Raw genomic sequence first — 27,585 nt, 5'->3', positions numbered from 1 at the left:
AAACCCGAGGACTTGAAGTGGCGCTTCCTAGGAGAGAACAGAGGAAAAAAAAGAAGCGTTACTCCCACTGCCCGCCTACCCTCAGGGAGGAACCTCTGCGCTCCTGCAGCGAAGAGTCGTGACGTCTCGTGAGAGGGCGGAGCCGGCAGCTGCTGGCTCCTGCGCAGGCGCCGCAACGGCCGGCGGGGAGGGTGGGGGGGGCGGGCGCGCAAAGCAGCCAATGCGGGCGGGGGTGGAGGGGGTGTGACCGGCGCGCGGCGTGTCGCTGGTACGCGCGCGCAGTGGGAAGGCGCTCGCGGTTTGAAAGCGGTGGGGGGCTGGGGCGGGGGCGGCAGCTTGGCCGGGTCCCGGTCCCGGTCCCGGTCCCGGTCCCGGTCCCGGTCCCGCGATCTGTCTTCGTTTTCCTCACGGCGGCTCGGGATGGCAGCGGCCCTGGTGAGAGAGGGCGGGAAGGGAGGGAGGGAGGGAGGGATGGAGGGAGGGGAGTGTGTTTGGGGCCGCGGTCGTTCCCTTCCGTAGCAGGTGGGGCGCGGCCCGCTCCGCTCCGCGCTGACGAGAGGCGGGTGGGCTCGTCCTTCCGGCCCTGCGGCGCGGTGGGGCTCCGGGGCTTCCCCCTCTCGCCGCTTCTCCCTGAGGAAAGCGAGGCCGGTGTTGGCGCGCTGCCGTCCCTCCCGGCCCTGGGTGGTGGCACCGGCACTTTGCTCTGAGGGCTTGGCTGCGGGGGGCCCGGTTTCCCCTCGGGCTGCCTCTTGCTCGTCTCTGGAGATCTTCCCTTCACAGGGTGGCCTGTGCAGAACCGGTTGCTCTTGTCTGGACGCTCTAGAGACGTACTTGCCTTCCTCCTCCTTTCCTCTGTCAGAGGAGCTTAAGTTTTAAAACCTCTTCCTGTGTAGCGGGGTATGAACTTAACAGTAAATAAGCTGTTAAGTGCTCTTTTAGATCCGTTACCGGCATTTTTAATTTTCTTACGTGAACGGTTGCTTGCCAGTTGATTATACTGCGGTCTTGCAAGGGGAAGAAGTTTGAGCCCGAGTGACCGATGTGCTGTGGAGTACGGGTCTGCATGCCAGCGGGTGACTTCTGGTCAGTCGTTTTCCTGCGTGACCTAGAGTTTCTTCCTGCCATGTCAAGCGGATGTTGAAAACTTGCAGTGGAATAAATTTTTATGTGGTTTTTGTTATTTTTATTACCAGAAGTAATATCCAAAGAGGAGTCACGAAGAACTGCAAAGTAATGTCAATATGGCAAATTTAGGACAAATGTGCTGAGTTCTCTTCTATTGGGACTAGATAATCTGCACGCTGCACGTACACTCTATTCCAGTTTACAGAAATGAAGAATAGGTCATAATTGTTTTTCAGACAAACATTTAGAATTTTTTGGAAACATTTTCGTGTCACTTTGTTGAAAACCTGTACTCCGCTTAGCCCTTTAATTTTTCTTGGCTTGCCTTTCCTTATCCTTGACAGTCTTTGCCTGTTCCCAGCTCAGTAGGCTTTATTTTATTTGTTTGTTGACATAGAAGGTAATGCTGATATTATGCTGTCACTTGAATCATTACTACTCTAGTTGTAATGGGTGACTGGAGTCATGTCTGCTCTTCAAATGGTTTTGATTATACTAGGGGTTCAAGTATATGAAGTAGTGCTGGGCGTTAATTGAGACTTTACCATGGAACGGCTGATGTGCTCTCACTGCCTGTCAGCGTGGTCTTGCCTGTGATAAACACAGAGTAAGAATCTCCATGTGAGCAGTTCTCACAGGGCAGCAGATACGTTGCAAGGCGAGGTACCTAGCTTGCTAGTTCATTCTTTTCCTTACTTAAAAGATTATTTCTGTAGTCATCACAGAAATGTTAACCAAAACATTAGATTCTTTGTGATTTTTGCCATATAAGTCTCCTGTAAGTCTTTCTGACTTTAAATGCAACAGATGCTTGCTGGTTCTTGAGGAAAGCTGAACTTCTGGCAGTTGTTACAGGGGCTGTAGCTACTGTGGCTTTGCAAGAAAAAACAGGGCTTCAGTAACACCCACCAGTTTCAGATGTATTGAGAATCCTTGAGACTTTCTTACAGGAGAAACAGGAGGTTGGTCACTTGTTTTTCTGTCAAGTGTCACCATGCTTAGTAAAAGTTGATTCTTATTGCTTTACAGAATCATTTTAAAAAAGACTACAGAACAAGATTCTGCCATGGAGGAAGGTAATTTACATTTAAAACTTTAATCTTAGATACGATTGTTTGGAAAACTTATGTTGATTTTTGTCTAAGAGCTTAATGTCAAAACTATTAGGTGTATCTTCTTAAAGTGATCATATGATGTTTCCCAAACTTCTTGTATTTCTTAGTGGTGGGAGGAGCAAATTGTAACGGGGGATGAAGCACCAAGGATTTCCTTTCTACTCTGCTGAGGCAGCAGACCATGCTAGCCCTAACTAGGCTGCCTGAGCACTGAAGCAGTAGTCTGTGCAAACATTTTCCCTTTCAGGAGGGAGAGAAATGAAGCCCATGCAGAGTTCTAGCTTATTTGGCCCTTGCTTGTAAATGTTAGAGATGAGTTTGAGTATTTGCAGTTCTGTAGCTTTCTTTAAAAGCATGTCAGAAATCTGTGAGCTTTTTGTAATTGGAATCCATTTTTAGAGATACGTTTCATGAGCTTACCAAATTACCTGTTTTTAAAGGCGTATAATAATGTTTATTGGATGAATGCTTCATGGCTTTTCTCTTGTTATTTTGCTTGTGATCAGCATGATCTGTTAGTGGATCACTTCTGCCATTTTCATTTGTCCTGTAGAGGGTTAGAGTAGTAATCTGAGTACTGAACTGTTCACTTGCTTATAGATTTGATACCTCAAGCGGATTCTCTTGCTGCTGAAACTTCTGTAGAAGCACAGAGTAACTGTGGATAAGTAGTAGAAAGAGAAGCAGAGGGTGACTCCTTGTATGAAGGGTTAGATGTGCAGCCTACACCTTTAATTTCTGGGTCTGCTGAAACTGGATCAGTGTGCAGGCAGCATTACTTGAGGATTGATTTTTAAAAAAATTACTTATTTCAAGTGAGAATCTATTCATCCCAAAGCTCTTTTACATGAGGGCTCTTGCAGTAGTTGTATGTTTTCTTTTATGTAGAGAGATTTCTATGTTCTCATCATATTTTGTCACAGTGGTTTTTTTTTTTTTGCCTAGAATCCTTATTTAGAAAAGTTTCTTGGCAGGTAATTGTTCATGGAAATGGTTGGTAAGAACTATTAAAGTTGGGACTAGGAGAAATAATTTAAAATAGTAACTAGTTAGAACTTTACTACTTTTATGTTGCTCTGACAGGAGCATTTAGTATTTTTGAATGAAAATATTTTTTTTTCCCCTTTTCTTTCTAGAAATAAGATTGATGTACAGCCAGGTCAAAATGTACTGCAACTCATACAGGATTGTTTTGAAAGTAAGCTTCTATTTGGTGTTTTGCTTAAATTGCTGTTTAAAGAAAAAGTTAATTTCTTCCTTGTGTTATATTTAGTGAAAATATATATGTAAATAGAATAAATATATATAAATAGAAATAAAAAATAGATACAAAATGGATAAAAATAGTCTTTCTCATGGCCTTTAAAAGCACTCTCTTCCCGTCTGCTTAAAACTGTGTCCAAGCTGTCTTCTAAATGTAATCTTTCTCTTGAGTAGCTGGTTTCTTTCTTGTTTGGATCTATATGAGCTTAATGAGCCTTAGCAACTTGTTAAAATAAATGAAACCTGGACAATTCCAAGAATCCCTTACTTAGGTTTTTTCCTCTATAGGTTGTGTCAGTGATCTTACAATAAGATCTCCAAATGCAGCTCGTTGCTCGACTCCTATTGTCAGAAATGAGAGGAGGACTTCAGTACAGAGCCAAGGGGTAAGTTAGTTATGGCAGTGTCACAAGGTAGCACTGAGTACAAGTGTAGTTCTGTAGGATTTAGTTCTGTATGAGTGTGGAGTGAATAAGCTCTGTATGTCACTTGTATTAGTATGTAGGCTATAATTTAAGCTTCTGTAATAGTTGTTGGTAATGTTTGAGGTTTTTTAGTTTCTTGTGCTCCAATAGTAAATATTCTAACTAGATTTATTTAGTAGCTTATTTTCTTGGGTTTTCACTAGTGAAAGCCTTTTCAGCTTTTTGTCCAGGATAGTTAGATTTCTATGGTCTCATGTTGAAGCATGCTGCCTTAACTGATGGTGGGTAAGGCTGTCTTGGATGCCGTTGAGGGTTGGTTTCAGTCACTTTGCCAGATACGTGGACACGTTTCTTGGCTATCTGATGGATAGTAAGATGTTAGAAAGATGATTCTTGTATAAAAGGAGTTTGTCAACTCCTGATAAACAGTTTGCAGATATACTAAGTTATTGTACAGAAACTTTGTTGAAGAGTGGAAACAAATTGAAGGACTTGTTAATGTGCTGTCTGAGAGAATGATGCCAATAATCTAGTTTGTATATTTAGTTTTAATATTTTGATTCTAGTAGCTTTTATGTGAAAAACAGGATATTCTATTAATGGCAGTGTTGAGAACAGATATCATTTATAATGATATTTGTTTACTTTAGACTGATGTTAGAATACTGTATAGTCTCAAAATCATTCCTGCAAAATCTTAGCCTGTCTCACTAAAGGTGAGTTAAAGTGTTTAATTCTAATGAAAAGAATGAATGGCTTGGCTGTTGACTAGCAGTATGTTTGTTCAAAGCTGTAAATTGATTTTTACTGTATACACTGTTTTACCTTTTGTTTGAAATTTACAGTTTGTTTTAGGAAGTCTTGCGCTATAGAAAATTGAAATGTTTAGTTAAAGTAGAACTGTGCTTCAAATGAGTAAGAATTAAGGGAAGGAAATTATATTGTGTTCTGTAGAAATTTATATTCCTGTCAAAATACTGCTCCTTTATCAAATATTTTACTCTGTCTCATTATTTGTTATTGACTGTGGCAGCCAAAGGCAGGATTAACAAACTCTGTGAAAAGAGCCTCTAATTCTGCAGAGCCCTTACCTGCATCACCACTAAAACCAGTCAGCAGCAGAGGTTGGTAGCACTATTATTGAATTAAGCTTTTTTGGGTAACTATTTATTGGGGTTTTGTGAGGTTTTGAGTAGAAGAATTAAAGCTATTCTATATGTATGGCAGGATGGTCACATGAATCATCCCTGAAGCCTGCAACAGATGATTATGTAGCTGATTCTAAAACAACAAAGTCTCCTGTGTCTAAAAGAGAAACAGATAATACATTAAAAGATGCTGAAGCCCTGTGCAAAAGTCATGCTCTGGTTTTGGACCCTGCGGATGATCATGGGTCTGTCGGATCACCTATCCTTGTGGAGGAAGTGAATAGTTCTCCTGAGTATATGTAAGTAGAATTGAACGTGATGGTGGTGTGTCCCCGGTCGCTCCCCTGCCTGCCCCTTAGGGTAACTTAACACCATGTTTTCAGTCATTTATGAGTTTGGATTTTGAACTCAGAAAGTAATGCCAACCTTTTTGGAAAGTTTCCATATCTGGGTTTAGAAAGGGCAGAATTTGTTTTTATTAAATATTTTGGTGACAAGGGTTAATTCCTAAAAGTGCAGTGCCCAAGTGCAGGAACGCTGTCAGAATAGCTTTGAACTCCTCTTTTGTAAGAAAGTGCCCCAAATTATCAGCTTCTCAGATAGTCTAGACTTTTTCAGTGAATCCTATTGACATTGTTGACCTTAAAAGTTAACAAAAATTTTGTTAAAGCAGAGATGAGCAGTTGTTCCTCTCGCTCTGAATATACAAATGTTTTATGCAAAGTAGAACAACTTCAGTTGTGATGACTGTCTCCTCTTTGGAAAATTTGAAGCCCAGCTGCAATAGTGGCTGGTGGTCTCAGCTACAGTTCTGCTTTTCTGGAAGACTGAATCTCTGGGGTAGATCATAGAGAGGAACTGACACTGATTCCATTGATTCCCATTGATGCAGTGAGATTGGGAAGAGAGTGCACCTAGGGTCTATGAAACCTATCAATTTCTGAAGCACATCCTCTTAAAATTAGGGATTTGTCTTGCTGAGCAGCCCTCACTTTGGTGAAATGGAAGCTTGTTTGTAAGAAGTGAAACGCTGTCAGCGGGAAAAAATGAGAGCATCTGTCCATCCACACAATAATGTGAATTTGGGATTCATAGCATCATATTTGAGTGCTGTTTTTCATACACAGATTACACTTTGACCAAAATACTCCTGCTGCAGTGAAGAGGCACGTGGAAGTTGAAAATTTGGAAGGACCTCAGACTGGGAGAGATAAGGTTGTTGTGCAAGGAACAGAACATATTGCTACGTCTTCTGTGCAAAAAGAGAAGACTTTCTCTTCAGTTGTCTTAGCAGCTGTAGCAACAGAAACGCCTGTAAAAAGGTTTGTTTTGAGGCTTAATATGGAACATAATTTGCTTATAAAACAGCCCAGTACTGGAACAGCATCCTTTTATCTATAAACGTGATCTTGGAGAATGTTTTGGGATAGTCCAATGTTACTGAAGAATGCCACTTGAGAAAGGGTTTGAATAGTTGTTTTAAAGTTTTGTACTGCTAGGATTTAAGAGTGCGGTTGCTTATGTCTGCCAGTAAAATAGTATGTAGCTGTTTGTATTGGGTTTGTGTGGCAGGGGCTTTGATAATGTGTGGGGGTGCTACAGCGGTGGCGCCTGTGAGACACTGCTTGAAACTTCCCTGGCTCCATGTCAGACCCACCTCTGGCCAAAGCTGAGCCAATTAGCAACAGTGGCTGTGCCTCTGTGATAATGGATTTAAGAGGGGAAAGCCTGCAGCAGAGAGGGGAGTAGGATGTGAGAGAAACAACTCTGGAGACACAGGTCAGTGAAGGAGGAGGGGTGGGTGGGTGTGTGCCTGACAGAACCCCTGCAGCCTGTGGTGAGAGGGCAGGCAGTGCCCCTGCAGCCCATGGAGGTCACCGGTGGAGCAGATGCCCACCTGCAGCCTGGGGAGGACCCCACGCTGGAGCGGGTGGATGTGGCTGAAGAAGGCCGGGACTCTGAGGGACGCCCATACTGGAGCAGTCTGTTGCTGGGAGGACTTCACCCTGTGGAAAGGATCCACGCTGGAGCAGTTTGAGAACTGCAGCCCGTGGAAAACTCACGTTGGAGAAGTTCATAGAGGGGTCCCATGCTGGAGCAAGGGAAGAGTGTGAGGAGTCCTTTCCCCGAGGAGGAGGGAGCAGCGGAGACAACGGGTGATGAACTGACCGTAACCCCCGTTACCCATCCCGCTGTGTCACTGGAGGGGAGGAGGTAGAGAAATCAGGAGCAAATCTGAGCCCAGGAAGAACAGAGGGGTGGGGGGAAGGCATTTTAAGATTTGTTTTTACTTCTTATTATCCTACTCTGATTTGATTGATAACAAATTAAATGGATTTTTTTTTTTCCCCAAGTCAAGTCTGTTTTGCCTGTGACCATAATTGATGAGTGATCCTTCCCTGTCCTTGACCCACAAGCTTTTCATTATATTTTCTCCTTCTCATCCCACTGGGGAGGAGTGAGTGAGCAGCCACATGGTGCTTTGTTGCCAGATGGGCTTACCTACAACATGGCTGAATAGTGTTTCAGATTGAGCCTGAGATGTTTTGATTGGTGGGTTGGAGGATTCAGGAAAATCCTATGGTTGCAGTGATCAAAAAGTCTTTTTTCAGAGCTAATATGGATCTGACTGGTTAGATAAGAAGCTGACTATTTGGCATGTGAGAAATAACATGGTGTGAATATGAAGCCAAAGCAAGAAGAAGCAGGCCTTGTGCTCTCTTTGGAAACTAAAGGGCAGTGAATAATGAACTTCATAATTCTTCTGAGGAATGTCCTGTAGGATGTTTAGGTGTTCTAGAGTCACAACTAGATTTGAAAGATTGAAAGTCAATTTTTTTCCCCCAAATGATTTGAATACATTGTTCTTCCTTTCTTTAGGTATTCAGTGTCATTATCACTGCCATCACCTCCTCCTGTGAAGGATCAAGATATAGAAAGTGAATGTGAATTTTTAATCGATGAATCAGATAGTATATCTGTTAATTCTTGGTTTACCAGACCCCATAAGAATGAAAAATCAAAAGATGGCTCTGCAACTCCTGTTTCTAAATCTCTGCCTTCTGAAAAGAAGGCAGAGAGCAAGAAAAGCAAGAACAGAAAAGTACGGGTTGAAGCGCTTACTAAACAGGAAAGGGGTGATTTGGATGTCGGAGTGCATGACTTCAGAGGAACGTCAGAATCAGATCCAGTCTCTAACAGTGAAGGAAAGTTCCTTAAATCTCAAAGGCAAAACAGTACTCATAGGGGTAAGTTATTTAACAGGTCTTCAGGTTTCTCATTCCAGGTCTTACTACTGTTTTGGTTTTTTTTTTTTGGTGGTGGTGGTGGTTTATTGGGAAATAAGGGAAAAGTAGATGAGACAAATTAATGGATTCCTAATTGATATTTCAGTTGCACAGTTAGGTTTGGGTGTATATAAGGCAGTGAGATAGTGTCTTCACTTTTTTTTTTAATTTTTATTTTTCTGCCTAGCCCTTCCTGTTAGGACATTAAAAATTGTTAGCGGTGTTGCCTTTTCTTTTGGGCAGACAGAGAAGGTAGGTAGCCACAAGCTTTGCTCTTCTCTCTGTAGAAAGGAGGTTAAGATATGTGCTTTGATCCAGAGAGGTTCAATTTTTAGGAATTATTTGAGAAGAGTTTTGTATCAGGAAGCACTGAAAACTGGAAAGCCAATTGAGTGTAACATTTCTTCCCTTTTTTTCTGCTAGGAAATACTGGAAGTATGCCAAAAATTCTGTTTTTAATAATTCTTAGACTCTGGTTCAGAGAAAGCCTTCTTTTAACTGTCAGGGAAAAATCTGGTTTTGTGATATGGTTTGGTTTTGTTTTGTTTTCTGATTCTTTGGTTTATTTTTATGTGTTCAGATGTCAACACATATCTTCATGATTAATGGGAAAAGATATTAACGTCCAAGTGTTTTGTGTATTGATAGGAAAGACTAAAAAGGATGCACTTAAGCAAGGCTCTCCAAAACAGAAAAAGGACCTGTCCCGGAAACGAAAAGTCGAAGAACCGAAGTTGTCACAGTCTGGATTTGAAACAGAAACATCTGATGCAGAACAATATAAACCAGTGGTGGTTCCAAGTGAGGATTTGCTTATGCCATCATCTGGGCATCAGCAAGAACAGGCTGTGCCTCCAAAAAAGAACGGCAGGTCATTCAGGTATCTGCAGTTGGCTTCAAAAGCTTCCCAGAAGTCAGTTCACAAGAAACAAACTGCTAAACGGAAACTTCCAAAAGATACAGTAGCTAACAGAGTGACAGAAAGTTGGAGGAAGAAGCTTAAAAAAGCTGTCAAGAAGAATAGTAATAAAAGGCCTCAGTTACAAAGAGAGGAGAGTTCCAACAGTGAATCTGGTGAAGAGCAGCTTGAAAGAGAGCCTGTAAGGTCAAAGAAAGTCTTTTCCTCGCCCCTGAATGAGGAATTACATACTTCTGTTGGTCAGAATTTGTCTACATCTGAAGAGCGTGAAAATGTATTGCAGACACTGGGGTCGTTTGGTAGTGCAAATAAAACTTGTGTAGAAGCACTGCAGCATCTCACAGACAGCGTGAAGAAATCTGAAAAGAAACAATCTTCAGCTAAGTCTTTAGGGAAGATGCCTAAAAAGATTAATCGCAGTAAAGGTGTTTGCACGAACCGTAAGGACACTGAGTCTGAAATGGATTCTAACAGCTCTACTGTACAGAAAATGGCAAGAAAAAAAAAGAAGCTATCAGATACGAAAATAAAAAATAACAAAAGAAAACATAACGCACGACATGGACCACAGTAAGCTTTTTATGTCATTCCTTACAACTGTGGTATAACTTGGTAGGTAATTAAACACATCTTAACTTTTAAGCGATAATGGCCCAGTTGAACTATGTCACAGTTTCAGACTGGTTGAATAGCTAATAGAGAAACCAAGTGGTGTAATCAACATCCTGTTCTCAAAGGTGGGTGCCAAATCTATGTCCACTTCTACATAAGGAAACTTGCACACATGTGCACATGACCTTACCACCCCTAGAATAACTTCACTGTCAGGTTTGTTACTTGGTTTATAAATTGAGAAAATACAGTTTTTAATTCTTTGGGTATATTTATTTTTGTGGAAGTAACTACTAATGATTGGTAATCAAGAGAGGAAGTTTCTTTAACCAGTCTGAGGTTTTAATCACTGTTCTTTGCATTGCTTTTTAAATTTTTAAAAAATGTCTTTTTTATGGTTCTGTTCAGTATGTAAAATTATTGACCTACAGGTTCTTTTCAGTAAGTAAAATTGACTTAACAGTAAATGTAATAATAATTTTTTCTTTTCTAGAGATTTCTTTGCAACTGAGAAGGCTACGAGTCATGAAAGGTAGTGTCCTGAGTTGTCTGTAAAACTTGCATTTAATCCCACTTCTGCCCCACTGAGACCGAACAGCTGTTCGGTACTACTACTGTGTTCTGTGTTCTACTAGCAAAGAACTAGTAGAAAGGGGATGGTGATTTATGCCTGAGGTGTTGAAATACTGTGCTAATACTGGTAATAAACTAATAAAATTATTCTTCCTGTTGTGAATAAGGGCTCATAGTAGGCTTCTTGCCTTTTTTTTTTTTTTTAACCTTTGGGGCTTGCTTCTACATTACTGTGTGATGTTTTTTTTTTGAACAGAAATACCAGTGCTCCTAGAACTAATAACTGCACTAATAAAGTTGCTGCTAAGTAATGTGTAGAACCATATCTACAATCCAAACTCTTGTTTGTGCACTTGGATATGCACATAGATATGCACTATCATCTCCTTCATGGGATGGAATTTAACAAGGCAAACAGGAGTGGCAGTCTGTGAATTTATTAAATACTTATGTTGTAATTCTACTGGAAGTTTTATTTTTTGAAATAAGTGACCCTACTGCAGATTTAATTGGATAAATTTGTAGTGTAGGCTTGCTAATCTAGCACTGAATGTACCTTCTGGAGTTTGGGTGGATCACAGCTGAACTTCATTGCATGGTAAAAGCATTGGAACGCAGCCACAGACCAGGGAAAGAGGAATGGTTAGGGGTTAGGGCTACTAATACTAAGGCTGTAAGAGAAGTCCCGTTATAAGTGATTTGATTGCTAGAGAATCTACATACATACATGTTAATTATTGCCATTTTATGAGGGAGATTTTATGACAATACATATTACAGATTACAAGTACAAACTGTTATGGTCCTTTCCTTACAGTATGCAGAACATATCTTTAAAGCACTTCTATAATCATGGTCTGTGGAAAATTGTTTGAAAGGCAGTTCTGCAGAGGAGAGGAGAAGGTATCTTTCTTCTGGAAGGAAGAAAGAAAAGGAAGTTACAAGATTAAGAAACCTGTTTAGAGAGAAGGTGTGAACACTAGTTAGTCTGCCTGATGACCAAGTAGAGGAGCAATTGATGAATTTCAGACCTGTGATTCTTAAGTAGCAGTTATTTGCTTCAGTGTCTAATTGGTACAGGCAGATGCTTAGAAGGGAAAAAAAAAAAAACAAACACTCCATATGATCTGAAAAAAACATAAATTTGCTTTTTCTTGGTAGTGCTGTAATGTTCCTTTGACATTTAACATGTTCAAGCAGGTGTATTTTTTTTTTTTTTTCCCCCCTTTGAAGTGAGCCTGTTCTAGAACATTGTGGTAAGTTTGCTTCTGGAAGTAAGTCATCTGAAGAGGCTAATACATTTTCAGGTAACATTTAAAGTTGGTATTTTCTTGCATCTTATGTATAAACTTATTATAAGCTATAATTGATGGTACAGTCATTTCTGTTATATTCAGCTTGTCCAGAATAAGAAATGCAGATTTTGTTGTCTGTGGTCACATTTCCGCCCAAGTATGTGATGGAGTATGCCAGCTCTTTGTTGTATTAGCTCTGGAAGAACAAGCACTACATCGTTTCGCATCAAAACTAGCAGCATAAAGTCTTTCTTCTAAAATACTTTGAACAGATTTTTCTAGACTCAGTTTGTACCAGTTGGGTGTGTTGCCATGTGATGGTACTATATACGATCACTTCAGGCCACCCCAAGCCAAATTGTACAGCCTTATAGAATCGTGGCCTCTTTGCCTAAAAATATTTAAGTTTCCCTACACAAGTGGCACATACTGTCATAATGAATGTGAGCTCTGGGGATAGCAAGCCTTTTTCTTAGTGTTTCAGAGACAGTTGTGAATGTTACGAGCTCATGCAATGCTTTCTTCAGAGACCTAGTTCTGTGTGTGTTCTGGTAAGAAGTTTGTTCTTAAGTTAGGCTTGAGTGTTATGAAGCTGAATAACATTGCACTTTGACCTGTAAAATTATATGTGTAGTTGTAATTTGCCAATGTTTGTTTTATCAGAGGAATATTTACTTGAATGTATAGTTTTCATGTAACTTTCAAGCTTACACTGTTTAAAAAACTAATTGCATGCACTATTTGTCTACATCAGGTTTCATATATGTTTAAAGAGAAAAGTGTTAGTGGGAACACTAACATTGGGACTAATGCTTGTATTACCTTTGGTTGCTTCTAGTGGGTATATTAAATAAAAGTCAGGAACAGTAAATGCTTATAGTGGTGTTTTTTGAATGTATTTTCAGATAATTCTGAAGACTGGAATTGTCAATTAAGAGATCTGCTGTCAGACAACATAGCAAGGCATAAAATAGGTAAGACTATTTTAAAATACTTAATGTAAGTGTATAAATACAAATGCATTTCCAACTTGATATGAATTTTGCTGAAGGAGACACAGAAAAACACCTAGAAACGGGTTCTAGGTTAGCAGGTATTTACAGATAAGGTTGTTAGTTCTTCAGGGTACTATAACCCTGCTCTAATTTTTAGGTTACTTTAAAAAACTTGCAGTGTTTCTTTTTTTTTATTACTATATTCAACAATTATCTTTTTAACTGTCACATTTCCATTTTTCATTTAATGTTGACAGTGTCAATACACGGTTTACAGTTCAGTAAGAACAGTAAGAGTTTGAATTAGTTTTACACAGTGTAACTGGGCCTGCAAATAACCTGCCTTCTAGGGTGGCCTGAGTCCAGATAGGCTGGAACAATGGGCATGCAGTTGATTGTAGTCCCATACTAGTCTGTTTTTATTGTTTTTTATTCCCTTCATTATTATGTTATGCACAACACTATAGTTGTCTACCTTCAAAAACTATTTCAGCAATTCTTTTTTATTTCCCATTTTCATTTTTAGCATTTAAATATTCTTAGCTAATTTGCTCTCAACTCTTAAGGGACATTTATTCTTTCTTACAAACACTGAAATATTGTATGGTACCATATTCAAATATGGCAGCTTAGAAAAACTGGAAGTTGACACTATGTAATAAGTAAGTCTGAAGATAAATATCTGAGAAGTCTTGGAAATGTGTGGGGTTTCTGCTGGCAAAAGTGCTGCTATTCTGGACCTTGGAGGTAGAATTTAAGAACCTGGAAGAGGAGGGGCTGCTTTTGCAGACTCTGCTACTTTCCTTGACGTAACCAAGGCAGTGTCTCTTCGCTGTTGCTAATGAAAGCCCTCGGATTTATGCAGGGTTCTTTAGTCTTTGTTGAGAGCTTTGTCTTCACAGTTCTTGCATCTTTGTTGCTCCTTGTACTTAAGCCCCTAATGTCTGTTTCTCGGTGATTCACTAAGAAATACAGAATGAAATCTACTGTAAAGTCAGCATGGTGACTGTTTAAGAAAAAGGATAGTGAAATTCAGATGCATGCAAAAGAAGGCTTCTGGCAATACTAGATTCCCTTTTTCTGTCATGATACAGCAGTGTGATACGAATATCAGCTGGGAAGTGCTGACCCCTGATACAGAACAACAGGAAAGGATATTTAATGTTTTTACTTCTGAATTTTCCTTTCATACTTAATGTGAATGATTTCATCCTTTAAATTAGTAATGCCTTCCAACACACCTAATGTTCGTCGCACAAAAAGGATACGACTGCAACCTCTGGAATTTTGGCGAGGCGAGCGTGTAAACTATATAATGAGGCCTTCAGGTATTTGTTCCAAAATATGTATTTGCTTTTGCCTGATAGAGCAGTAAAGAGAAATCTGTGGATTGATTTTGTGCCATGAAAGCTTTGAGATGCTTACTATTTGGTAATTTTTTAAAAAAGTAGATCAATTACAGTCTCCAGCTATTTAGTCACCTTTCCATGTAGTTGTCTTCCCTCCTGGTACTCCTATGTCAGCTAGAAGTAGTATCATCAGAGCATGTTAAGTACCCTTGCCTTAACTGTTTAGGGAAGAACAAAACTGTTTCTCTGTACTAGTAGGTTTATTACATCAGAGATTCTATGTAATAGCAGAAAAAGAGGCAATCTACTGGATCATTCGTTGGAGCATTTCTCTTTGTGTGGGGATTGTTCTCAAGAGCAGATATTACAGTATTTTATCCAATCTCAGTGTTAAATTCAGTAAATGATGGAATATATTTTGTTCGTATGGATTTTTTTATGACAATTCAGCCTAATTTGGTCCTTTCCTAAATAATTACTCTGCTTGAAGGTAGTATTTCTTTGTGTCCTTAAGATTGATATTTTGTCTTAAAAATTGACTCTCAGGTCGTGGCTTTCTGAAATGTACTTTGACTGATACACGATCAACTTATTTCCAGAAAGTCTCAACTTGCATTGCACTCCAAAATACTTGATGTTGAAAAGCTTTTTTGTTTGTTCTGGCTTTCTAAAGCTATCTGAAAAGTTCAGCATCAAGGAAATATATTTTCTACTGAAATGCTTGTTGGTTGTGCAAGTCTGCATTCTTGTAAAATTATTATGAGTTAGTGAACTTGATTTAACCTTCTTTTGTTTCAGGAGGGCTTGTTATTAATGGAATAGTGTGTCCAAAACCAGCACCTTGCAGGAATATTAAGTGGAGAAATGGTCGTAAGAACAAGCAGAAAAGAGGTGAAACAAGTAAGAACACAGACTTTTTTTTCTTTTTGTACATTAAAAAAGCAAACTACAATCAAATACTCTATTGCTGTAAGATTTTTCTCCTGTAAAAACTTGATTCTCTCTCTCTGGATAAAAATAATTTTATAATGAAATATGTTAGTGTGATCTGATGTGGAAAAACCTGTTCTTAGTGTATCTGTAGCAATGCTGTATAATTTCGTAAAAACTTTAACTTCTCAGCATTAGAAAGGAAAAGATACAGGATGTATCCAGAAGTGTTGTGGTACCTTTAAAGCAGAGGTTGAAGAAAATAAGCTGTTTCTGTTCTTGTTCATCTTGTTGATTAATGATGCTAATGTGTTTAGTTTCATAATGCACAGTCAAGGTATGAAAACTTCTAGTCAATTTACTGATACCTGTAATATCACATCTGAAAAGGCAGCATATGGTGTCAGTAGAGTTTTAAGCTAATGTAGGTTAAATACAAAACCAACAAGATAAGTGAAGAGAGTGCTTTAAGAACAGTGCATAAAATAGTTAAAAGCGGGCAGTAAATCTGTGTTTAAACAAACAGGAACAGGAAGCTTTGCTAGAGCCTCTGTGGCCAGTGGATAATAAATCTGTAGGTAGTGCTCAGAAAATGGAGATAGTCAAAGTGCAGAAGCCAAATTTTTTTTTGCTGTGCTCTGTGTGGAGGGTGTTTTGATGCTAGAGAACTTCTGCTTATGGCAGACAGTCTAGAGTTTTTGTTTGAGACTGAACATTCCTATGCAAAGTTATAGAACAAATAAAACAAATGCTGACAAACATGGAAAATGCCATATGGTCCTGACACAGTTCTAAAACAAATCTGTACTGAAGTAATTATTAGAGAAATAAGGAACAAAACAGTCAATGTCTTTACAAATTTCTGATTTTCTATAATATTGCTTATAAATTTTATTCCTTACCCACAAAAAGCTAGTAGGATGTAGAGAAGGTTCAGAGAAAGTTTGTCAAAAACATGGAGGGACTTCTGTAGAAGAAGCAACTACATGATGAAGGCTACTTAGTCCTGAAGAGAGTACTGTGGAGGTGTAAGAAAGACCTATAAAATCATGAGTGGCATGGAGAAGTGGATTAGGAATAAATTGTGTTTTGTTTTGTCTGTGTTGAAAACCAAACCAACCAACCCACCCAGAAATAGAAGGTGTGAAAGGAAGATAGAGCTGGATTTTTCAAAAAAAAAAAAAAAAAGGTGGTGGTTCTCACTATGTGCTCCCTGCCCCAGAATATTGTAGATAAAAATATTTTTGTATATTCAAGGCAAGCACTAGGTAAGTTCACAGAAGCTGTAACTGCTCATAGCACTCAACAAAGTGTGTGAGCTCCATGTTAGAGGTGAAAAGTATTCCATGGAAGTGCCATGACTCTATTATAGTGTTTTGGGGAATGGAAGGGGGTACCTGCTTTTGGCAATTGATGGGGAGACAGGGTACTGGTCTAGGTCGATCTTTGATCTAAGTAAAGTTTATGTTTTAATATAAATAATTTGCAGTCCATGTAAACCTGAGTGGGCAGTGACTGCTCATACTGTATCTTACAAGAATTATTGGTTGCTTTAGGTACATTTGAGCTGTCTTCTAGAAGTGATGGATTTCCTCTTTAACAGACATTCATCCTGAGAGATAATATTTTGCTAGCATCCTTGAATTTTAAGTGATGCATGTAAGGACCATCAACTGAGTAGAATTTCTGGGACAAATTCTTAAATTTTATTGATATGATAAAAATTCTGTGGTAAGAGCTGTGGAGTTGCAACTGTTGCTGCTGTTTCTTACAGAGAGATGGTTATGTTGGAACAAAGCTATTTCAAATGCAGCACCTTCTTACCACTGATTGTCTTGGCATAAGAATATTTAAGCAGCCAGAAGTGCATATAAAGTGCTATAGTTTGCCTTTAACATCCTTGTTCTGACTTAATTTAAAGAAATTACCTGTGCACTGTGGAGCTAAAATTCTCCTTAGAGTTCTGCAACAGAGCTTTGGCATATTTATTCTGTTGTGAACATCCTCCAGCATCTCTTTTCTACTTGAAAAGTGTAATGTTGTCATCAACTCTTAGGCTATTTCCTTTTCTGGAAAAATCCTTTTTGTTATAGAATACTTTGCTGATTTACAACTTACAGTGATATTCCTGTAATGGTATTTCTTGAAAAAAGGAAAATTGAATATGTGCTTATTCTTTTGAACAGTTTGTCCCTTAGTCTTCTGATGCCCGTCAGCAGTAAGTAAAAGGAAAAAACCTGTTCTTCATACTTCATCGGGTATTTTATATCCTCTCTTAATATCTTCTCACTATCTGCGGCTAGAAAAGCACTTATCTTAAAAAGTTGATACTTTTGAGTAACTACTGTCATTAATAGCATAGGAGAAATAGTTGGCATTCCCCTGGAAAATCCTTAGGGTTTAGAAAACCTTTATCTATTACACACAGAAATAATTCCAATGGAAATTACATTTCCAAAGAATTGATATAGATGGTTTCCTTTTATTTGAAGAAAGTGTATTGAGTCTGTTTAGTAGCTTAATTAAAATTTAAGTACCTATGTGTGAAATCTAAAATTGTGGAAGAATTGTGGTTAAATAATTAACTTTTAAAAATGTAGAGTAATTATCTTTTTGCTTTGTTTTTTTTTCTCTTTTCAGGAAGTGAGATACCTGCAAGTTTGGATCACGCCCTAGCTGATACTTCTAAGCCAACCACTGTACTGGACCCAGTAACAAATGAGGAAGTACTTCTAGGTGAGTTGAGAGGATGTGACCAAGGGCCTTTCTGAATTATGTAGTGTTTAGATTGATAAGAAAAAAAATTGTTCATGCCACACTGGATATAAAAAGGTGAGCTATTGAAATATTCGTTATTCTTCTGGAGAAAATTCTGAAGGAGACACAAAAAGTGTCCTGATTTTTCAGCTAAAGATTGAGTCTAGCTCTTGGGAGTGTTGCACTGAAACAATATGCAATGCATATGATTTAATAAGTGGTCACTGAGCAACAAGACTGTGTGTTAGCATTATTGTTAATCTCCTGCACTTTTTTTGTAGAATGTATTAACACTGAAAGCAGTCACTCATGCGTCTTCAAAGATGAATCGGTAGAAATATATAAAAATTTGAATACATCAGATTTTGCCATTGGTAGATTGATTCTGAAACCATTAAAGGAAAAGGGTCACCAATTTGTCCACATGGATACAATAGTAAGTATGCTTTTTTCTTATTTTTATAAAATGGACTATGTAAACAGAGAATCTTAGAATGATTAGAACTAGCATATGAAGTTGACAGGTTTTTCAGCATGCTTTTGCCCCTATAATGCAAATAAATACTGGAAACACGAATCATTTCAGTTGTGAAATTGTTTATGACCAAAGAAACTTCCTAGAGGTACTTTGCATGCATGCTGCCCTGCTTTGCTTCACATTAAGTTTGAATGTCCATATGTACTTACTCTCTGGATCTTGCAGGCGAGATAGAAGTGTCTTGTAAAATTGGCCCTCACTCCCCTTTTAAGTTGTGCATCTTATGTTTCAGCAGGGTAGGGAAAAAGGGATTGCAGCTCTGCTAGCTTGTGAGGTTTTTTTGATCTTTGTTGCAACATGTAAAAGAGTATGTTTTCTTGGATAACTTAAATGTTTGCAAAGGAAACATTGCTAATCTTAGAACGCTTTGGCTTTCCTTAAGGCTTTCCATATTATCTACGGCGAAATTATTGTTACCTTACATAAGACATCATATCATCTAACTACAGGGGACTACTTCTATGTTCCAGCAGGTAAGTACATGTATTTAAAACCAATTTGTTGGAGACGGATGAGACTGAATTAGCATGCTAGGAAGCAAAACTGAACTGAATGATGGGAAGAGATAAATTTGAGTAGAGAGTGGGAAATTACAAGGTTATGAAGAAAAGAATGTGACCCAACACTGGACATGGGTTGATGACCAAAACTTTGAATGCAGTGATACAAACACTGCTTGTTTATGTGAGTTGGCCTCAAAGTTTCTGATGATATTACCAAGTTCTAAGAGTGAATTTCTCTTGGTATTCTGGTTCTATCCCTAGCTATAATGTTTGAGGAAACTTCACGGAGGGCTTCATATAGCGGTAGTTAATATAATTGTTTTGGCCACCATCTATTTGCTGTTTTTTCTATGTAAATTTATGAAAATCCATTTGGATCAGTTCACCATTTTTTATGCATTATGCCTGATATATAGAAGGTGCAGAATGTCCTGTTGAATGGGTTGTAACTTGATTTGGTTTGGTGCGAATTTAGACACCTCTGATTTTGCCCTTCTGAGATAAGTGGAATGAATTCCTTATGGGAAGCTGTCCTTCAGTGGGTAAGACACTAGCCAGGAGAGTTTGGAGTAGCTGGAAAGCAGACTGTTCGTGAAGCTGTAGAGGGCTTTTGTACAGCTTTCTTGTGAAGAGACTATGTTAGAAAATGACAAGCTACCACTTGTCTTTCCGTTTAACTTTTCACCATGGCATCGCGATTCAACAATCATTGCTCAACGAATGCTTGATGCTTTGAAGGTTCTTTTGTGTTTGTTTTAATATTGAAATTTTAGGGGTCTGCAGAGATGGTTTTGTAGTTTGCGTTTTGGGAAAGTGGATTATATAAGCTGCTGAAAGTTCCGTATGGCCTTAAATATGGAATCATGGAAATACTTAATTTCCATTCTTCCCTGCTTCTTGATGGCCTGTCTCAGTATGCCTGGATGGGCAGTGTAATGGTGGTGGCTTGTGATCTCATTATATCAAGTGTGGCTGTATATGAATGTTGTTAAGGTGTTACTCATTCCTGACATTTAGTGCCTTTTAGATGTTTCGATATTTGTGATCATGTTAGTATGCAAATCCAAAGTGAAGATCTGCAGATAAGTTTCCATGTGCAGTTTTTCTTGAGATCTTCTATAGGAATACATTAAAGTAAATTCAGTTGCCTTAAAGATTTCTTGTGGGTTTTGAGAACTGAGAGTTCAACCAGTTACATTCTTTTCAGTAAAAACCTTCTCAGCAAAGGCACACTTTATTTTTACCACAGGTTAAAATAAATGACAATAGCTATATACCTCGTTATCTCTTTGAAATGCAGTGATGTGCTTGTAAGAATGGCATCCTAGATTAGGGGCTAATATTCCTTCTGTTAAAATATTTGAAATAAAAATGCACTTGGCTGAAGACAGGACTTCAAAAATTGTTAGTGGCTTCTAAAGAATCTTCCTCTGTTTTTATTTGTAGGAAATGGATATAACATACAGAACCTTCTGAAAAAAGAAAGTGTTCTTCTCTTCACACAACTTAAAGACAGGTGAAGAACTTTCTGCAGAAGTTTGCTGAAACACTTTTCAAGCTTTTGTATATTTTGAAGTTCTCTTTACATACAAAAAGTATTTGAGCGTGCCCAGCTTAACATTACAAGTTAATACAGAGCAGCTGAAATGAATGAAGAAGAGTTCAGAACAATACCAAAAGAACCTCAGTAGTTTGCTATTAAACCGAAATGACATACTGAAGGGCCTCACTCTGCATCAGTTACTGTTCTTGTGTCATCCAAAGACAGAAGGATAAATGTGTAAAATTTGTGGGTAAAGCACATTGTTGTTCCAAATTGTATTTATATGCTTAATGCTTTTAAAGTCACTTAGCACTTGAAAAAATGTTGACATCTTCAGCTAACATCTGATAGTCTTAATGTCTGCCTGGTACAAACTGCTTAGAATAATGTCTTTTTAAATGCAGGAGCATGCTGTTCTCATTCCAGTAATTGTTGTCTAGGAAATGGGCTGCTAGAATGCTTCTGTGCTGGGTCCAGCCGCCTTCTAGTGTGTTAATGACAGGTGTTTCTTCCTTGTCTAGCAGATGTATGATTAGTGCCTCAAGTTGTAAAATGGGAGCTCTTAAGTAGGAGCTTATCTGTTTTATCTTTTGTGTGGAAGCTATGGCCTGATTAGCTCTGAACATTGTGGATAGCTTTATTTTGTGTAACAGTGATGGGTCCTTGCTAAATGTATTACTTTAATATCTCCTTTTGTTTTGCTTGCTGTGTTCCTGGATAATAATGAGGACCTTTGGGAAAACTGTTATTGTACTGTGTACTCCAGAAGCCAAGTCTAGACAGCAGATGGTATATGTAGCATTTGTCTCCCAAGCTCTTCAAGGTTCCTTCTGGCTGAAGATAAGGACAAGCTACAGCTATTCTGGTAGGGTGCTTTCTCTCTGTGGTCACTGCTATTCTAGAAGAGGAGGAGGTAGAGAAAACTGAATTGGAATTGTAAACTTCAGGGACTTGAGGATTGACCTTTTAAACAGTCTTGGCCATGATCTTAAATCTAGAAGTATACATTAAAGTAGGAAAGATGAATTGGCTTTACTGCTTCTCTTAAGCTTTCCAACTGCCAGCTAACTTACTGTGTCTGTGAAAGGGCCTGGACACCAACGTTACCATGCTTCTGTGAAAGACCCTTTAGATTGTGGAATTTGAGGTAGTGTATTTTTATCATTCTCTTTTAAGCAGTAGTTCCTGTGATTAGTGCATATATAGACTGATGGGGGAATACTTAGCAGTTATGTGGCATTGTTGCATTCATGGCTAGGTCATGCCTAACTCTGAGAAGACAAAAGAGAAGAACATGCCTATTGCCATTTAGTTTTATCTTGGTCTTGATATGAACTGTTTGCTGTCAAAGTTCAGACAGCACAGAAGGACCTTTTTTTTCAGTTTAAGAGTTAAAATTAAAAAAAACCCCACAGTTACAGGTGATGATAATGTGATGTTGTCAGCTTTTCTAAATTTTGGGTTTGGTTTGGTCTCTTCAAGGTCAGCAAGATTCAGGTATTATCCCTTCTTTGTTGGAGCCATACTAGCTACCAGATGGGCACACATGCTGTCTCCACTGCCTGAGGGGATCCCACCCACTAAAGTGTTTAGTTTGTAAGCCTTTCCACTCCTCATGCCTGCAGAGGTCTGGAAATTTGCCACTTGGAAAACGATACAGGGCTAGCATTACACCAAAGTTCTTCTGTTCCTCACCCAAGCATGTCTCCCAGTGTTCAGGGCATGGCTGTGGTGGTCTCTGAGCCCAACAGCTCCTTGGTTCCAGCTGAAAGTCAGAACAGGAACACTTTTCTGTTGTGTTAAAGGCCAGGGAGTTCAAAAGGAAGATACCCTGCACATTTTCTTCTGCATTACCTGTCTGCAGATTGTGTAGCAGAAGGATATTTTGAGTGGTTAGTGAACATGTATATGGACTATGGAGCTCATGGCCCTGAAGAAAAGTGTGGATGTGTGTTGTAATGGAGCTCAAGGCAGCCTGCTGCTTTCCAGCAATGTGTTCCAGCCTGGTGGGCTCTGATGAGATACGTTGCCATTGTTGTATCAGGCACCGATGTGTCTTCCCTGACTGCACTGTACTGCAACCTGGCAGCAAGGTTTTGAGTGGATTTTCTTTTGGGTTATGAGTAAATGATGAGAAATATGTCCTTCAGGGTATTTTCTTAAGCAGAATAACATGTGTGCAGACCTTTTCCTGACACAGGCTGGAAAGTGGCAGATGTTCAAGTGCAGGTTTTTGGTCAGCATGCCATGAATGTCTGTGTCTGTGTTTTCCTAGTTCAATGGCTGATAGTGTCAACAGAATTGGGTGATTTTGGTAAAGTATGCAACTTTTTAGGCTGGATGGTTTTGTTGCTACCTGACTAGTCGTTTTCTTGGAAGAAATGTTCTGTATGGCTTGCAGAGAATGTTTTGTAGTTGCACTACATCTCAAAATGTATATGTGTTATTTTTTTAAGTAGCAAAATCAATTGTACCTAGTGTGGTGATGTATCTAGGATGTTGTTTTAGTTTATCAACAATTCCACTATTTGTCGCTAGATGGTGCTTCAAGCACAGCTGTTTGTCCTTAGCTGGCATCTATGGTTGAGAGGGTTTTGGTGTTTGAAAGGAGGAAGAGTATGTTACAGATGGAGATAAATTCAGTTGAATTCTGTTGCAAGTAAATGTAAATCAGTTGCCATTAACGTTAGGACTTGGCACTGAAACTTGCTAAGTTCATTCTGTTACCATGTATGCTGTACTAGTTGCAACCACTTGCTCAAAGTTGTTTTTTAAAACATTAGTGCACAGCAGGAGTTAAGTTGTGCTAGGTTGTTCACCATTTGTCTGGATTGCATTTTAAATTATTTTCTTCAGCTTGACACTTGTAAAAAAACTTGATTCCATGTCATTAGCCTGAACATAGTGTGAGGAGGTACAGGAGAATGTTCTGAATATCGAGTCCTATGGGTGCTGAATTGTGCAGTGTGGCAAACAAGAATTGCTTGTTAGCTGGCGTTTCACCTCTACCTGGTCTTGCTTGGCTTCCGTTTCCTACGTTTTTCTATACATCAGGCTACCAGTAGTCATGGGTAACCTTTTGGTGGTCTGATCTTTTTTCATTTACCAAATGGGATGTTGCAAAGAAAGAAAACAGGCTTCCTTGAAATGTGAGAAGTTAGCATTCTTCTTCCTGCGTGTGTGATTATTTTTATCAGCATCACTTCTGTTGAGTAATCTAACTTCTACCAATTACTGTGGTGGTTTCAAATGGATACATGCCAAATTATTTAGACTTGGTAAAATGCTGAAGTAATAGCCTGTACAGAGCATGTTGTGGTCTGTAGCTTAAATATGTGTTCTTAGGGATTCTATAATGTTGTAGAATGTTGCTTTCTATAATGTTGTAGAATTTGTAAAATTGCCTGTTGTAGCTTTTAAAACAGCTTTTAAATAATTTAATAGACTATAATGGCTTATATATTCAGCTCAGATGGTGCAACTTTTTACTTACACTAGAGTACACGACATCACCTGTAATAGTAGTAGAGATCTGAGCCAGGACTGTGTTTTGCTAGGCCAAAGTCAGCCAGTGTTATCTGCTGTGGAGTGAAGCTGGGATTGTCCTCCTGAGATACTGCCTTTTCTGTTGCTTGTCTGGTACACATACTGTTCCTGGAGGATATCACGGGGTTAGTATGTTAATTCGTTGCTTTCTGTCAACAGTAATTGAGAGAGCTGGAAACAAAAGCTGGGTCTCTTATTTTATCAGCTTCGTGTTAGTAGGTACATGTGTTCTATGGTAGGTATTGAGGTCACAACTTAGAGGCTTGCTTTAAGGAGCTTAACTGCTGATGTCCCACCACAATAGAAAGTCAGATTTTTGAAGGCTTTGGCTCCCTTTGAAAAAAATAACTGGTCAACAGGTTCTTTTCAAAGTCTATCTTTTTGTAGTTTCATTTTGCTAGAAAGCTGTTCCTGTTTTATTAAACAAAGCTTTATCGTAGTTTTAAAGCAGCAGAAGAATGGTTGCAAAACTGTCAGATATGTGTGCACATCCAGATTTATCCAACTTTGTAAACATGAAATAGGAGAATCTGAGCTGAGTAATTACAGAAAAATAAACAGCACCAATAAAACAGTGGAACATACACAGTTTCTTCTATTTTTTCAAGTACACAGCTGAATTGGTTATCTGCAGATGATTTTAAATTAACAGTTGGGGAATGCAATAAACCTAAAGAGCAATTTCCTCATTGCATAACAGCTGAAAAGGCATTTCCATATGAAGGAATGTTTCTTACATTTCTATAGATGTACAGACTCTGTTGCATGATGTCTTTTCTGACAAAGGATTTACTTTAAGTGGTGATTGATTGCAGATAATGCATCTAACTGAAGAGTATGGAACATGCCTCTTTAGTGGTATTGACAGCTGTTGTAACTGAATATCTTAGTCTTTCTAAGCTGGTTCGTATCACTTCATGGATGTTCACAAATGTAGTCGGAAGAGATCTGGAAGCCAAATCTCAGGTTGCATGGAAAAGCTTCGTTTAGGATTTGACAACCGAAGTGATTCCTACGGTCAAGTTCTAAGGTGAAAACAGTAGTTTATCATCAGTCAGAACAGTTGTCTGCGGGTTATTAGGGAACACATAAATTAAAAGGAGTGCCTGCAGAGCTCCTCTGTGTTCTTAGGCCCACCCACAAAGCTCCTGATCTGGTTTGCTTAGTTTAAACTCCTGTGCCCAAGTAAAGACACATACAAAAGGTTGTAAAACCACATTTACTTTGCATTTCTGCAGTCTTTTCTTGTTTGGAGCACAAGAGGGGCAGTAATCGAAAGAAGGAGCTGAAAGAAGCGGGGTGTTTACTTTCTCAGTCTGACTGTTCACCTGAGATACAAATCTAAAAGCATTCACAGAAAAACATATTAATGTCCTGAGTAAGATATTTAACTTCTCTTTGCAGCTGGATAGGTAAGGACTTTTAAATTTGAAAACTGAATACTTGCATTACTCTTGATGACTATTTAGGAAGTTGATTAAATGGGTACAATAGCTGTTAACACACATTATTTTAGTTAGCTGATTACATTTTTTTTTTCATGGTCATGGTGTTTGAATCTGCCTTTTCCTGTGTAGTCAGTAACAGTAGCTGAAATGAGAATTGATCAAGATGGCAGATGCATGATAATGCTGTGTGGGTGTCTTCTGGAATAAGCATGCCATAAAGTTGGAGAGGAAAGGAATAATATGAGAGGTGTAAAGATAATGAACAGCTACAGCAGCATCCAGAGGTGTTGCAGAGTGGCTTGTCTAGGTTGTGCAAACGGTTTTCAATGAAATGCAGTAACTTTTGGAAAAGCAGAATGTGACTCTTCTGATTGGTTAGGGAAACCTTTCTGGTGTCGGTGCCGTGAGAACACAGCTGCCCATGCTGATAACCTACACTCCTGGTTTGGGATTCTAGCAGTGCTGTGATCACTTGCGTTTAAGAGCATTAAGTCATCTTATCTAAAACTGCAGGATTCAGCTAATGAACATGAGGTATAATCCACTGAACAAGTAGCCTGAACTTGCTGAATTTTATCCTTTCTTTATGTTATCATCACTTGTGCTGTAGTACAGAGGGGGTAATTACAAGAAATTAACTTTCATTTCAGTTAAGTTTTTTTCAAACACAATCTGAACTTGAAATTTTATTGCTGACAAGGAGGGGGCTCCCCTAGGATGCAGTAGCCTATACACTGAAGAAACTAAGTCCTTCTATATTTCAGTTAGTGCCAAGTCAGCTCTGAGGCTAATTAATCAAAACAAATTTACAATTAAGCCCAGGAAGGAAAACTAATTAAGTAGCCAGTTGAGAAAAAGTGCTGAAGGAAGGAGCAACCTTAAGGGGAATGTATGAGACTCCCAGTATTGGCCCATGAAGGACAATTAAGTGATAATTGCAGAGGCCTTTTGTATCCAGCAAATGTTCTCTGACTTTTATTATGGCTGATTTTCTTCATATTGGCTGTTGAGCAACTAAGCTTTACTGTGCCCTCTTAAGGTAATTCATAGGTAAAGCACAGAGGTCGCTGTAGGAATAAATTAGAACACAGCTGCTAGACTTGAACAGTCTTTTAGCTTGCAAGAAAGCCCCACTGTATTTTCTCACTCAGAAGTGATGCAGAGCTTCCTTTGGCCACCATTCTTTGAAAGACTTTTGTGCAGTTTTAATCCCAAGAAGGTCGTTTTAGGATGTCACTGGCAAAGCATTTGTTATCATCACCTGTGATTTTCCAGACTTCAGAATCAGAACTGAGACTGCCTCAGGCCGGCATGGTTGCCCTTGAGCCTCATCCATCTGTGGAGGCTGGCTCTGCAGTGCTGGAGGAATCCGTCCCAGCACCATTCACCCTGGCCAGACCTATCCCAGAGCATCATAGCATTGTGCTTTTTGCTCGTCTTGCAGCACTAGTTCAGCGTGCTGGTGACTTCCTTTGCCTTGGCACGATCTTGCCGTGGATCTGCCATCACGTGGGCACCACGCCGTACCCAGATTTTGGATTAGAGGCTACTCCAGGCATTCACCTACTCTTACATCTCTCTCACTCTTGCCACTGGGAATGCTGCTTGGCACCAGCTGGTTTTTGCACAGAGGTCTAGCATGGCAGTGTGTCCATTGCTGCAGATAAGGATGTGGATGCATATGCCCTCTCACACCCCATTGCTGCCTGATTTTCCTGGTAAATGCCAAGAGGAAATAATCTTCCTGGGTTTTGATGTTTATGTGGTGTCTAAGGAGGAGCCTGGACTGGAGCTGGAAGAGCCGGGTGGCCCCTTATGATCACCTTCATACATTTCTCTTAGAGACAGAGCCGAGACCTGACCAAGATCATTTGACATATCCTTCCACATGGAACAGATCTGCACGCACAGTTCAGGACCTGCCATCTCCGTTCTACCCTACTTATTGCTGGGGGTGGGGAGGAGTCTGTGTTTGCAAAGTGTGTTAGAGTGTTTGCGTACAAACCTGGCATCCTCATTCTTATCACTGCGGTTGCTGTGGAGAGGTCAAGAGGTACAGCAGAGGGCAGGAGGCAAAAGCTCGTATGTGGGGAAAGAGAGCTCATCTGAACCCAGGGCAACTAGCTCTAGGTGGGCATCTGCTCTGCTGGTGACCTCCGTGGGCCGCAGGGGGGGCAGCCCTCCCCTCTCACCACAGGCTGCAGGGGGTCTCTG

The 27,585-nt window shown here is 39.4% G+C and overlaps 1 protein-coding gene across 4 annotated transcripts; it reads left to right on the top strand.

The window, feature by feature from the left end:
* The first annotated feature begins 259 nt into the window (after positions 1 to 259).
* CENPC (centromere protein C) lies at positions 260 to 27,102 on the top strand. Of its 4 annotated transcripts, none has more exons than XM_032997829.2 (18): positions 260 to 435; positions 2,155 to 2,201; positions 3,377 to 3,438; positions 3,792 to 3,889; positions 4,962 to 5,052; positions 5,156 to 5,375; positions 6,204 to 6,398; positions 7,957 to 8,324; positions 9,012 to 9,852; positions 10,388 to 10,426; positions 11,701 to 11,723; positions 12,668 to 12,736; positions 13,981 to 14,085; positions 14,905 to 15,006; positions 17,677 to 17,772; positions 18,075 to 18,229; positions 18,714 to 18,804; positions 20,281 to 27,102. In XM_032997829.2, exons 1-18 carry the CDS (start codon positions 421 to 423, stop codon positions 20,352 to 20,354), a joined length of 2,691 nt encoding a protein of 896 aa, XP_032853720.2. In that variant the 5' UTR covers positions 260 to 420; the 3' UTR covers positions 20,355 to 27,102. The 4 variants fall into 4 exon arrangements, with proteins under 4 accessions (XP_032853720.2, XP_042652694.1, XP_042652696.1 ...); XM_042796760.1 differs by having other exon boundaries at positions 11,701 to 11,774; XM_042796762.1 differs by lacking the exon at positions 13,981 to 14,085.
* Positions 27,103 to 27,585: the final 483 nt, after the last annotated feature.

The sequence above is a fragment of the Tyto alba genome, unplaced genomic scaffold, assembly GCF_018691265.1.
Source record: "Tyto alba isolate M040663 unplaced genomic scaffold, T.alba_DEE_v4.0 Super-Scaffold_23, whole genome shotgun sequence".
Classification (NCBI taxonomy): Eukaryota; Metazoa; Chordata; class Aves; order Strigiformes; family Tytonidae; genus Tyto; species Tyto alba.
The sequence above is the reverse complement of the archived record's forward strand: the minus strand, read 5'-3'. Positions and strand labels throughout refer to the sequence as shown.